The sequence below is a fragment of the Uranotaenia lowii genome, chromosome 2 (genome assembly GCF_029784155.1).
Source record: "Uranotaenia lowii strain MFRU-FL chromosome 2, ASM2978415v1, whole genome shotgun sequence".
Classification (NCBI taxonomy): Eukaryota; Metazoa; Arthropoda; class Insecta; order Diptera; family Culicidae; genus Uranotaenia; species Uranotaenia lowii.
Window position 1 is genome coordinate 332,636,952 of NC_073692.1, and position 12,677 is coordinate 332,649,628.

At 33.2% G+C, this 12,677-nt stretch overlaps 2 protein-coding genes and 1 long non-coding RNA gene across 5 annotated transcripts in view; 2 read left to right on the top strand and 1 right to left on the bottom strand.

The window, feature by feature from the left end:
• The window catches only part of LOC129744620 (protein OSCP1), a 40,015-nt gene extending 33,552 nt beyond the window's left edge, over positions 1-6,463 (top strand). The window contains exons 1-2 of one of the 2 annotated variants that reach the window (XM_055737237.1): positions 5,082-5,157; positions 5,273-6,463. In XM_055737237.1, the coding sequence (XP_055593212.1) occupies positions 5,115-5,157; positions 5,273-6,201 (972 nt within the window). In that variant the 5' untranslated portion in view covers positions 5,082-5,114 and the 3' untranslated portion in view covers positions 6,202-6,463. Of the gene's footprint in view, positions 1-5,081; positions 5,158-5,272 lie in introns of those variants that run through there. The other variant, XM_055737236.1, reaches the window with a different exon arrangement.
• Positions 1,425-2,472, bottom strand: LOC129744623 (uncharacterized). The gene is made up of 3 exons (XR_008736960.1): positions 2,105-2,472; positions 1,939-2,047; positions 1,425-1,773 (listed from the first exon to the last, which is right to left on the bottom strand). It is a non-coding gene; the product is annotated as an uncharacterized LOC129744623 (long non-coding RNA).
• Positions 6,464-6,856: 393 nt separating the features above from the next.
• Positions 6,857-12,409, top strand: LOC129741992 (myeloid leukemia factor). 2 transcript variants are annotated; one of them, XM_055733838.1, is made up of 4 exons: positions 6,857-7,059; positions 9,773-10,555; positions 10,833-11,027; positions 11,418-12,409. In XM_055733838.1, the coding sequence occupies exons 1-4, from the start codon at positions 7,010-7,012 to the stop codon at positions 11,497-11,499; spliced, it is 1,110 nt and encodes a 369-aa protein (XP_055589813.1). In that variant the 5' UTR covers positions 6,857-7,009; the 3' UTR covers positions 11,500-12,409. The 2 variants fall into 2 exon arrangements, with proteins under 2 accessions (XP_055589813.1, XP_055589814.1); XM_055733839.1 differs by lacking the exon at positions 10,833-11,027.
• Positions 12,410-12,677: the final 268 nt, after the last annotated feature.

Sequence of the window (12,677 nt, forward strand, 5' to 3'; positions counted from 1 at the left end):
GAAACCGCGTTTGATAGGTAAAGTGCAACCGCGTGCATCCGGAATGACCGTTAACTCGATTTGTTTACATTTGGCAGTTTCGCCCTTTTGAAATGTTACGCTAATAACTAATCAAAAATTACAAATACAGACCCCGTTCGTTTTTGGCAACACGCCCGAAAATTTTATGATGCCAAAATCGAACGGTTTTTTTTTTGACACTTTTTCATTTTTGATTTTTAATTCAAATTAGTCAAAATTTATGTAAAACCTTATATTAGCATACAATTTTTCAATTTGACTCAATTATATTAGTTATGAGCATTAAACATGGAAAAAATCATGTTTTTACTGTTTAAAACTATCATAATTAAGCCGAATGAAAAAATTTCATGCTAATATTACGTTTTACATTAATTTTTATTTGTTTAAAATGAAAATAAAAAATAAAAAAAAGACAAAAAAACGTCTTTTTTGGATGTTGCCAAAAACGAACGGTTTTTGCTCGGATGTTGCCAAAATCAAGCGGGGTCTGTATGACAAAATTTTGAAATAAAATAACATAAATCTGGCAATACTATGACCAAAATCTTACAAATGTGATAAAAATATATGCAACAAAAGTATGAAAAAATATTACAAAACTATGATAAAACAAAACTATGACAATTGACAAAGGTTGTCATAGTACTGTAAGATTTTTGTCATTTTATTTTAATTTTTGTTATAATTTTGTCATGTTTTCGTTTGTCATATTTTTGTCATAGTTCTGTCAGATTTTTTGTTCATTTGATTGTAAGTTTTTTTTTATAGTTTTGTCTTTTTTCGTTCGATTATATTCGTTTTACCACCTTCTCTTCATACTGAAAGTCTTTTCCAGTACAAATGCATTCGATGATTACTCTTGTATTTGAACTCACGGACATTGGCTTAGGAGGGAACTAACATGCCAACTGAGTTACACATATCACAAGCCCATAGATTTTTATAGATTGTGTCATTTTTTCGTCGTATTTGCGATATATTTTTTACATATTCATCATTAATAAATTATTATTATTATTATTATATGTTTGGATTTGTCTTTTTTTTTAATTTTGTGATTTTTATGTCGTATTTGTCATCATTTTGTCATTTTTCTTACATATATTTGAAAGTATTTTGTCATATTTTTATCTCATTTTTCATAATTTTGTTAGATTATTGTCATTATTTTTGACAATTTTTTGTCATATTTTTTTCAAAACTTTATCATATTCTAGCCATTTTGCCTTATTTTTTGTCAGATTTTTGTGATTTTATTGTAAATTTGTTGTTATTATTTTGTCATTTTTGTAAATTTATTGTCAAATATTGGTCCTTATATTACACGCAGAAAAATAGAAATTAGTTTCAAAGGAAAGTGCCGCAAAAACAAAGGATTTTTTCCTTTGATTTTGGGACAAATAAAAATTCCTTCGATTCAAAAACATTTTCTTTTGTTTCGAAGAAATGCTTTCCTTTGAATCAAAACTTTTTCTTTGATTCGAAAAACAAAATGCTTTTGATTCAAAAGTCTTTTCGTTTAATTTTATGAACTTTTCGTTTGTTCCAACGGTATTTGGGTTTCAATTTAAAAGCATTTGTTCTTCAATTCTACTTTTTGTTTTAATAATTCTAGTACTACATATTAATTTTCTTCCAATTGGAAAAAAAAGAAATCAATTATGGTTTACAACATTTTATTTATTTAGATTACATTATCACATTCACATTATCGATTTTCCCTATGATTTAAGTTTTGAACCGGTACATCTGTAAATAAAGAGAAGAACAAAATGTACACATTAAATTTTTACATAGCGCACATAATACGAAGTTATGACAAAAATGCTTCTCTTGTTATGAAGCTCACAAAAAACGATATTAAGCTAAATAATGCTAACAATTAAAAATTAAAATTGCATGGAAAGTACTTACTGAACGATGTTTGTTGGCGACAGTTCCTTTCGAACAACTCATGAAGGGTTTCGGCGCCAGATTTCTCCTTGGACCGGATCGGAAGGAATTAGTTGGATGAATGGTTGCCCTGAAAAAGTTTGTTAGGTTTGTTTATTTGAAATTAAATTGATTTTGAAAGACTTACCTAGGAGTCACTATCGTCTGCCCTCTTAAAGCTGCCAAGACTTTCCTACGCCGGATCTTGTGTTTCCGGTGCTGTCTGGCTGTTGCGCGGCAAACCTTCTTGCCGTCCCGTTCACCAAAAAGAAGCTACTGAAGATGTCGACTGTTTGACGAAAAAATACTTTGATTCAAAAGAAAATTCATCTAAATCAATGAATTTTCACATTGATTCTGAGTCAAAAAAAAAATTCTTTAAACTCAAATTAAATACTTTGATCCAAAAATTTGGAACATTGGTTTAATGGAAAAAAATTTCGGTTCAATATAAAATTTACTTGAATCAAGGGAAATGGATTTTGTTTCAATGTACACGTGGTTTTTGAATCGAAGATGTATTTTTTTTATCTCAATGGTACTACTTTTCGCTGCGTGTAGTTCTGTCAGGTCATTTCATTATCAAATTTTGATTATAATTTTATCATAAATGTTTTTTTCTCATTTGTCATAGTTTTGCCATTTCTGTGATTTTTTTCTCATATTTTTGTCTAATTTTGTAATATTTGTCATATTTTTTGGCTTAATTATTTAACCACATTTGGCGTGTTTTATCCAAAGTTTTGTCATTTGTCACTATTTTTTTTGTCATATTTTTTAATTTTAGTAATAGTTATTCATATTTTCCCACAGTTTTGTATTATTTTTGTCAATATTACTTTAGTTTTATAACACTTGTTATATTTTTGTTTATTCTTTTCAGTGCTTTTTTGCAGTTCTCTCAAAATTTTTGTTAAATTTTTGTCAGTAATTTTTCATCTACTTTTTTATCCCTTTTACTGATTTCTTATATTGTGGATGGACCTTACGATTTTCAGTTATTTATTGCATTTTAAATTAAGCGGAAACCGCCATCTTGTATTTCAAAATGGCGTCGGACAGCCAAATTCGACTTCTATTGAGTACTTTCATCCAATACCCATATTGTGGGAGTTTCATGTGCTTTTCAGTCACTTCCAGCATTTTAAAGTTGAGTGAAAGGGGCCATATTGGATTTCAAGATGGCGTCGGATAACAAATTCCAACTTCTATCCGTTCAGCCCCTTCACCCTATACACATATTGTGGGGCTTTCATGCCACCGGTCGTTTATTGCCAGTTATAATTTGTTTCAATAGAAAAAGACTGAAACCGCGTTTGTTTCGAAAATCCGCGCTAAAAAACCGTGCATTTTTCATTACCAAAACAGAAACGGCAATGATAATTAAATAAATAAACTTTTGAAAAAATTTTTTTTGATAAATCATTTTACGATAAAAAATATCCGAGAGAATATTTTCAGTGTATGTCCGGATGAACAGGATGAATTCGCGCGATCCAGCCAGGTGTTCGCACGAAAATTCGCTTGCACTGTGGCCGGTCGATGTTTTTTTCAACGTGTTTCAATGAGAAGCGGTTTTTCGCGCGAATTGGAAATTCGCTTCGCACTTCGCACCGCGCTCACTGTGAATTCGACCTAAGAGCATCAGTACCGGTAAGTGCTATCCAGGTGTTAACCCGGGACACATTCTCGGTCTTATTTTAGCTTTGACAGCTCATTTGCGCACTGGTAAGTGCTAAACTGGTTCCCATTTTTGCCACTGGTGACGCATCGATAGGTGTTGTTGTTGTTTGTTGCTATTTTCTTTTGTAAATTTTCCCCAGACACTTTAGCACCTGTCAAATCAGGAGCTGGTCGGTATTCATATTGCGGTTACTGGGAAAATTTCTAATCGAGCGACGGTAGCCTTCCGTGCGGTAGGCTAGCCGGAGCAGTAAACACAGTTAAAAAATTCACTCTTACTCACTAATTTCATTGAAAAGTTAAGAAGTAAATTCTTGAATCAATCTTCAAATCATTATTTTGCAAGAGAGGACAAAACATGAAGTCATCGGAATGAAATATTATTATTCTTAGAATTCATTGAGATTGAATTAATTACGAGCGTTAAAATCCCAGACAAAACAAAAAATATTGAACACTATTGAAAACACATTTTTCCATAGCCTGAGAATTAACGAATTTGGCATGACGAAGATTTTTGATGCGATAAATGCGTCTTTGATACTTTATATGCTGGTCGAATTCAATTATGCTGTCGTTAAAATGTAACAAATCGTATATGAGAAGTTAAAAAAAGGAGTTGTGTACGGATAATGATCTATTATAGGAAATAATACCATTCGCATCGCAAAAAATTGGACTGCACACTCATAACTGCGAAACTTGTGCGATCTGTCAAATCAGTATAAAATCTGTCGGTTTTCTACACGCTAACCGCTTTTCAGTTAAACTTTATACGGATAACTCCGACTGCAAAACATAGCACGAAATCCAACATTCAATGAATGATCGCTACCGTGTCGTCGAACTCTAAACTTATTTAAACAACTACAGCTTTTTTTTTTTTCGTGAATTTGTCCGCTGATTGACCCCATCGCAAACAGTTTTTTTATTATTCATTTTTCCGTGATTTTGACCGCTGATTGACCAAGCTCAAGGCAAACACAATTTTTTGTTTTATAAACAATAGATAATCCGATAATAATATTTGGTATACATGTTCGTTTGACAACTTTTTATTAAATCATCTTTAAATGTTTTCCGCTTGTTCATCCGATTTAATTTCAGTCGATAAATAATCCTTATGTAGAACAATGCTCATTTTTTTCTTGAATAATGTAATTTTTTTTACAGTGGTACCCTACGGGAGCCCAAATCAGCTATCGCAGAAATAGAAAAAAAGAGTGGATCAGCAATATTTGACTCCTGGCTCGCTTTTTTAACACCCAGGAGCAAGATAACACCTGGTTTGAAACCTTGCGGTGCGCCGTCGAAGTGTCAAAATGGAGTGTTATTATAGCTTTGACACCTGACCGCTGCTGATACTCTAAAAATTGCATAAAAATAAATTCATAATGTTGAATATCTGACACAATTAGTTTCCATGGATTTCGCGTATTTTTGAAGGATTATCGGCGGAGGAATAAAAATAGAATATGAAAAATACTCTTCATATTTCAGAAGCGTTTTCTCGGTTCGGTATAGTTCGATGTTTATGTTTCATTCAACGTAATGAAAGCTCGCGCGAGATATAGTCTTTTTAGTTTAGACAAATAAAAATAGTTAAGTATAACACAGGTTTTTCTATTGACAGTTTTGAGAGAAATCACCGAGGTGCTGCTGGATCCAAAATTTCTGCATTACATTTCAACGGCTTACCAACATAACCTACTAACAGCGCAGCAAACCCGCATTTTGCTGACCGACATCGCCTGTTGTTCTTTGATGCGCCTTGATGTCAATTCCATGGACAAATTGTGGGATCTGATGATAATGATATTCAAATGGCAAATGTACTTAACCAATAAAAGTGCCCAAGCCCTAATGGATCTCACTTTTCGCCATTTGGATGGTATTGGCCGACTCATCCCGGAAATGCGTAAACAAATTTTAATTGACAACGTGAAAAAATCATTGATCGAACTTTGGGAACCACTTTGCGAAGATGATCAGATAATAATCCACAGGAGAGTATACAAGTGGCTAAAACCCTATACAACTAAAATTTCCGTACTGATTCGAATGGGATTGCAGCGATCGGATGGAGAATTTGAAACAGCTATCAGCAATAACATGTTCTACAACTATTACGTAAATAACATTGGAGAAAATATCTACGCCAAAACTGCTAATTTACAAGTTTTAAAAAATCAGTCAGAGCAAAATGAAAAATTTGGAAGTATAGAACCAAATCAAACATCAGATGCTGGTCATGAAATCGATACACTGGTACAACAGTTGAATGTGCAGCACAATGTGGACGAAACTGCTGCTGCAGCAGCACACAGTTCGTGTTCCATCCATGGAGGCTTAAATGAAATAGTTATCAACCAGGACTTAGATACAGAAAACAAAACTGAAGAAAACGATTCAGACATTGCGAGAGAAACTAATTTGGCAAAGTTCATGAAAAAAATCAAAATGGAAAACGAAGATTTTTCAATATCAAACTTTCAGTCAACAGATACCAATGAAGAATTACTTAAAATGTTTGATCAAAATTTGGATCTAAAGGACGATTAAAAGAACAAAAATTTTGCTAGTAGGAACGAACGATGCCATAAGAAGGATGAAGTATCGCACGGATAATATATCTTTTTCCCAGAACGTCTTTACGCACATATCGTGTAAGAAGTTTTCACAAGAACAATAGCTAATACAATATCTAATTATACTACATACTATCGTTTGCAACAGATCAGCCATGTTTGAAAAAAGTTTCAATTTAACTGATTTGAAGTGATTGGAATGTATATAAATGAATACCTTATGAATTACCTTAGCATGAAACTCTAAAGTTTTGTTTAACCTTAACGTAAATTTGCTATGTAATTGATATTCGTTATCTGTGTTGAAGTTTTATATGTTGAATAAATGCTTGTCGTTCTTAAAAATACAAATTAAAGGTTTGGGTTTGTATTTCTCGTTAATAATATGATGAATTAAATCTATTGAATGATCTTAAAACAAAATGAAATAGTTGGTGATGACATTCGCTAGATATGTGTACGGAAACATTTGAAAAGAAAATTTCTTATTTAATAAGCTTTACAATTTCAAGTATAACTAGTTTCTCATTTTTCCAAAACCCATTTTTGAGTAACATAGTTTATGTTTAACCAAAACTAATATAAACAACCTCAGTGTGTACAAAGTTTTGTCGTCGTCAAGTTGGTAGTGCTTTTTCTCATCTGCCACTGGAAACCATCACATATTTTGGTTGAAGAAGGCCGTGAAAAGTTTACGCAGTAAATTTCAAATTTGAACCGAAAAAAGTGCGTTTTGGGAATAATTTCTGGTTTCGGGCTGTACTTCGGAACTTGCCGTTTCAATGTCTCTGTTCGGGATGATGGGGGATCTAGAGGATGATCCGATTTTCGGGTAAGTACTGTCGGAATTTTCTAGAGTTGAGTCGATTTTTCTGATGTCACAGGAAGGGTTGCCATTCATCATTGGAGCTTTGTTGGAATCTTTGTTATCATTTAATGCATGGCTGAAATAGCTGTTTAAATTTGTAAATTTATCCAGTACCAATGAATAGAAAGGATTTAAATGTTTTGATTAATAAATATTATTCAAAAGTTCAATGAAGCTCCGAAATTTCGAAGGATTTTGTAATTGTGTTATGACTTCAAATAGCCTTAAATTGCAATTAATAAAATAAACTAAATTATGATATCGAAATGTTGCAAATATGAAACTATAAAACTGAAGAACTTTTGAAACCTTCACATGCATTTGATAAGAGCAAAATCGTAGAAATGAATAAGTGTTATGGAAATTGTACAAAAAATAGTACCTAGTCAGGATAGCTAGATTCTTTAGATATATATAATACTCTATTGCTTGCATATGTATTAGAAGGGCAACCAAAAAAGAGTTAAGGTACACCGGGGCAAGTGCAAACTCGGGGCAAGTGCAAACGATCAACTTTTCTCTGTTACAAAAAAATTAAAAAATATTTCTTCTTCTAGAAGTTGTTGTTGTTGTCCAAACCAACAATCTGACATAGATAAACTAAACTTTCTTTTAATAATTCACTAAAAACACGGCACTGTTTGATTACACACGAATTTAAGTACGTACTAGACATGAAAAGTGTGTTTTTGTTTTGCTTTTTTTGGCTACAAAAAAGGGCATTCAAATCCGATTTTTCGTTGAAAGGTGAGTGTTTGGGACTGACATTCAAGTGAAAGCGGAAAATTTATGATAATTTTTCAGTAGACCCTGAAAATTGTCAAAATAATATTCACTCCTGTCAACCCACACTGCGGGGCAAGTGCAAACGACACTACCGGGGTAAGTGCAAACGCATCTTTAGCCATGTAACATCAGACATTATAAAAAAAATTATCTCAAAAATGGTTCAGCATTATATTAGAGTGGTCAGAAAGGGTATCCAAAGTGTTGTATCTGAAGCGGATATTCAAAATTCCGTAATGCCTTGGCAAATGAAGGTCTAACAGTCAGCAAAACTGAAGTTCCAAAAAGTAATTAATATAGCAGAAAAACAGCAAATACATAAAAAAAAGTTGATAAAACATACCGGAACATGTATTAAATTCGTTTAAGTAACGATACACTGACGCATCTTTGAATAAGTTTGGAAAAAGCATTGCGTTTGCACTTGCCCCCATAAACGGGGCAAGTGCAAATTTAAAAAAATTTTCACAAAAGTGCCGTTACTTTTTACCAACATTTTTTAATTTTTCACTTTCAACGGGAATTTGTTGAGAACCATTTTAATGATGCAACGAACGATAATTGATAATTTTTGAAGATTTACATATTTTTCTAGGACATGTGAAAGTTTAACTATGGTGAAAACCGTTTGCACTTGCCCCGGTGTACCTTATAGAAATTCCATTCTAATGTATTAGCACTTATGCGGATAGAAAAATTATTGAGTTCCTTTAGGGATGAATCATCCCAGAGGATAAAATTCCCGCACAATTAAAAAATTTTGAATTGAAAAAAATTCTTTTTGCCAAACTCATTATTATTACGGCCCCATTCCCTACTTATTTATTGAAGCGAATAACTTCGGCACATTTAAAATTTGTAAAAGCCTTTAATAAACTAGTTATGAAAAATCTTTATAACTGAAAATTTTTTCATTTTTTTTTTGTATAGGATCTAAAATAAAGTAGTTCTAATTACTAATTGTAACAAGTCAGATTCTAGGCATATTTCTACAAATACATTAAAAAAAAACTTCAAAATTCGAATAATTTTCCTAAATATTGCTAAATTTCTAAACAAAAACAGTCTAGTATCACGACTGCGACTGATTGCCTTTTTTTTTAAATATGACCCCTTAATTTTCCATAAATTGTAATTTTGTTTGAACATATCGTTCAAAATTTCATGAGATTAAGCGCAATCTTATACCACTGACCATACTGACTGGACACTCGATTTCGTTTTCTGGATTATTTTTCCAACAGTACGCAATATTGATTCCAGAGTGCGCATCGATCGATTTGAAGAAATGCTATCCGATATAGGAAATGCCACCCAACTTAAAAAAAACAGGCAATTTCTATACGATAAAATATACGATATACGATAAAATCGGGCTAAACAGGTACATTTTTCCTATAGGGCATTGCCACATTTTTCAGGCTCGCCACCTGCCGTCGGTATTGCGAACCTGAATAATCTGACAAAATAAATTAAACAGAATATGGTTGAATTTTTGTTCTAAGGGTCATGTCAAGTGTGATCAGTGCTTATAACTTTTTATCTACCTATCTTGGAACCTAGAAGCGCCCTTTTTGCTATTCTATTCAGAATGGGACTAGGCTTAATAGCGGCTCGTTATCCAGACATACGGGGAAATTGTGCTGTGATGGTTTGAAAAATTTTTAGTTCATACGTAGAACATAAACAGTTCATAAAGACGAATAACTAGGAAAGTTAAAACTCTCTTATAATAAAGGTATATAGAACATGTTTCAAAATTTTTCATCGGTTAAATATTGTTTTTATAAAGCTTTACTGATGGATACTATGTCCTTCCGATACGTGTCTATCCATCCATTTTGCATTGAATTACGATTCTTGCATACTGAAAACTTATATATCTTTTCAGGCATCATATGCGTTCGATGAGACAAATGAATAACATGATGAACTCCTTGTTTGCCGATCCGTTTGGAATGTTTGATTCAATGGGTGGTGCCGGGGGAATGCATCGCGGAGGAAATGCATTGATGCCATTCATGGGCGGAGGTCTTAACAATATGAACGCTATCAGTAGCGTAAACAGCATGAACAATATGAACGGTATGAACAGACTACTGAATGGCAATCCGCAGGGATCGATGTTTTGCAGCAGCAGTGTGATTTCTATGTCCTCTGGACCAAACGGACCTCAGGTTTATCAGGCTACATCCAGCACCAGAACCGGTCCTGGTGGTATCAAGGAAACACGTAGAACCGTACAAGACAGCCGTTCTGGTACGAAAAAAATGGCGATTGGACACCACATTGGAGAACGTGCTCACATTATAGAGCGAGAGCAAAATGTTCGCACCGGAACGCAAGAAGAGCGACAGGATTTTATTAATCTAGCTGATGATGAAGCAGAAGATTTCGACAGAGAGTTCCACAGTATGGCACGCAGTGCTATAACGTATCCTGGAAGCAGACGATCCGGGCCCCAAATTCTTGAACTGACTGATAGTCCGTCGAATTCTCATAGCCCTGGTAGCCCAAAGCATCATCGTTCCGAACCCCAGATTGTTGAACTGCCTCCAGATGATCCTCCGAAAGTTCGTAGTGGCCGTGGATCGCCACCAGGGAAAGGAAAGTCTAAAAGTTTAATGAATACTTCTGGACGTCGTTCTGGACCAGAAATAACCGAACTACCAAAGTGAGTTTTAAAATCTTAAATAAATAATCTTTATTATTCTAAATAACTCAAATTCAACGCAGACTGGAAGATATGTTATACTGCAATTTTATTTACTGAAGCCTTCAAATCGAATAACAAGAATCTGATATTTTTGTTTGAATTATCATTTATTTTTATAATATAACAGAATTTCAAAAATATTCATAACGTATCAAAATGTAGGCAAGTTACTGGAATCAGTCAAGAAAACAATTGCAACACTTTTTTTTCTTATTCCGAAACATTTTGCTCACAGTTCACCGCAAATTCGGGCAATCGCCAGTAGTCCACACAATGTTCCGGTAGTTCAGAACCCTCCATCGACGATTTCCATTTCGGGTTTTAATAGGAACCGTATCACCGGTGGGCCGGTCGCATCACCAAGAAGAGGAGTAAGATCGCCAGCATCGTCTCCGCTAGCATCAGCTGGAAATGATCCAATCAATGCAAGGTATAACCACTAGGCGTCGAACTTACCTTCCTAAACAAACTTGTCTGGTTTCACTCACGCAGTAAATCAATGAATAAGTATTAAAACTTCTTGAATATTCTCCTTATATTAATATGACGTTTTATACTATGTATAAGTATTTATATTTGAAAATAGTTTGAATTACTTGAAAATTACAAAAATCAGAGAAACAATCTTTTAGGTATCAAAATATTTTTTGAAAGGTTTTTTAAAATGATTTGGTTCAATCAATATTTTTTTTTTATTTAAAAAGGTTTTTGAGTAGCTAGATAATGAAAAATTTTTAGGCAAATCTACTACGAATTTTTTTCAGATATCCAACATCAATAAAATCTATCTACATTTGATAAAATATCCATCTCTTTTCAGTGTTCATCCACACCCGTACGGAATGGCGAACAGGAAAAATCGCTCGATTAAGGGCCCATCATCTTCTCCATACCACCAGTAAAATTACTTTTATCTATGGATATCTATTACTGATAACATTTCAACTTTTTCTAAACAATAGTTTTGATAGTATATTAACTATCAGTGCGTTACAACTATCGTTTTTAATTAAAAAATAACTCTTGAGTTCAATTAATTGAATTCGAGGAGACGAAATTATTGTTCATTTCTCGCGAAACTGAAAGCGACGATTAAGTAGTAAAACAAACTTGTAAAAGCGACAGGTGTCACGCTTATCACTCTCAATCAATGGATAAGCTGTATATATGAATTTTTCGCTTAATACTGTTTTCTTTTTATTCTTTTTTTTTCAATTTTCTTCAGTTCTATCGAAAGAAGGAAAATCTTTGAAACCAAAATAAACTAACTCAATGGTCATGTCTATACACAAACATTGGAGATTTTCATGATGCTGACTGTTCTGTAATATTCATGTCAAATCCGACTAAGTAATATTTGTTTCAAATTTTGTGATCTAAAACTAATTGACCTACCCATCATAGGTGTCGGAATGCTCTCCTAGTCAATATTAAGAACGTTATTGACTGTTCCATAATTGCGGGCGAAATGCAGCACTGTGCTAAATATCGGCCGCACTTATGTATGTCATATATAAGAACTAAATGTTGGCTATATCTAACATCAGATGAAGATTGATATACATTATCCATATGCCGAACGATATAATAAGCTTGATACCGAAAGATGACATTAAAATTAAAATAACATTATCCTAAATCTGATAGCCAGCCCGGCTACATCGTTGGATGACGAAAACGGAACAGTTGGTACTCAGTGGAAATGACAAAATGTTCTGCTTAAAAGATAAAATTCTAGCATGTTTTGAAATAAGAGTTTCCACTGTAATAGTAAAAATAATATGCATTAAATAAAATCAACTGAAAACATAACTCCTGCACCCTTTTGTTCGAAAGAAAAACATATGATTAACGTCGTCACCGATATTCGTCAAGTCCTAGAACGTAACTAAAATCCAAGTTGTAAGATATTTAGGTAAAATTATTCTGAACCCTGACTTCTCATGTGATCGAAAGATTGTACAAGTAATGCGATTTGTGTTGGCTTAAAAGTAATCACTATCCAACTTACACAAAATAAATTACCCAGAAAAAATTGCTGATTTCAAACCACGAATGATTACATCAACGATAGAGTGTA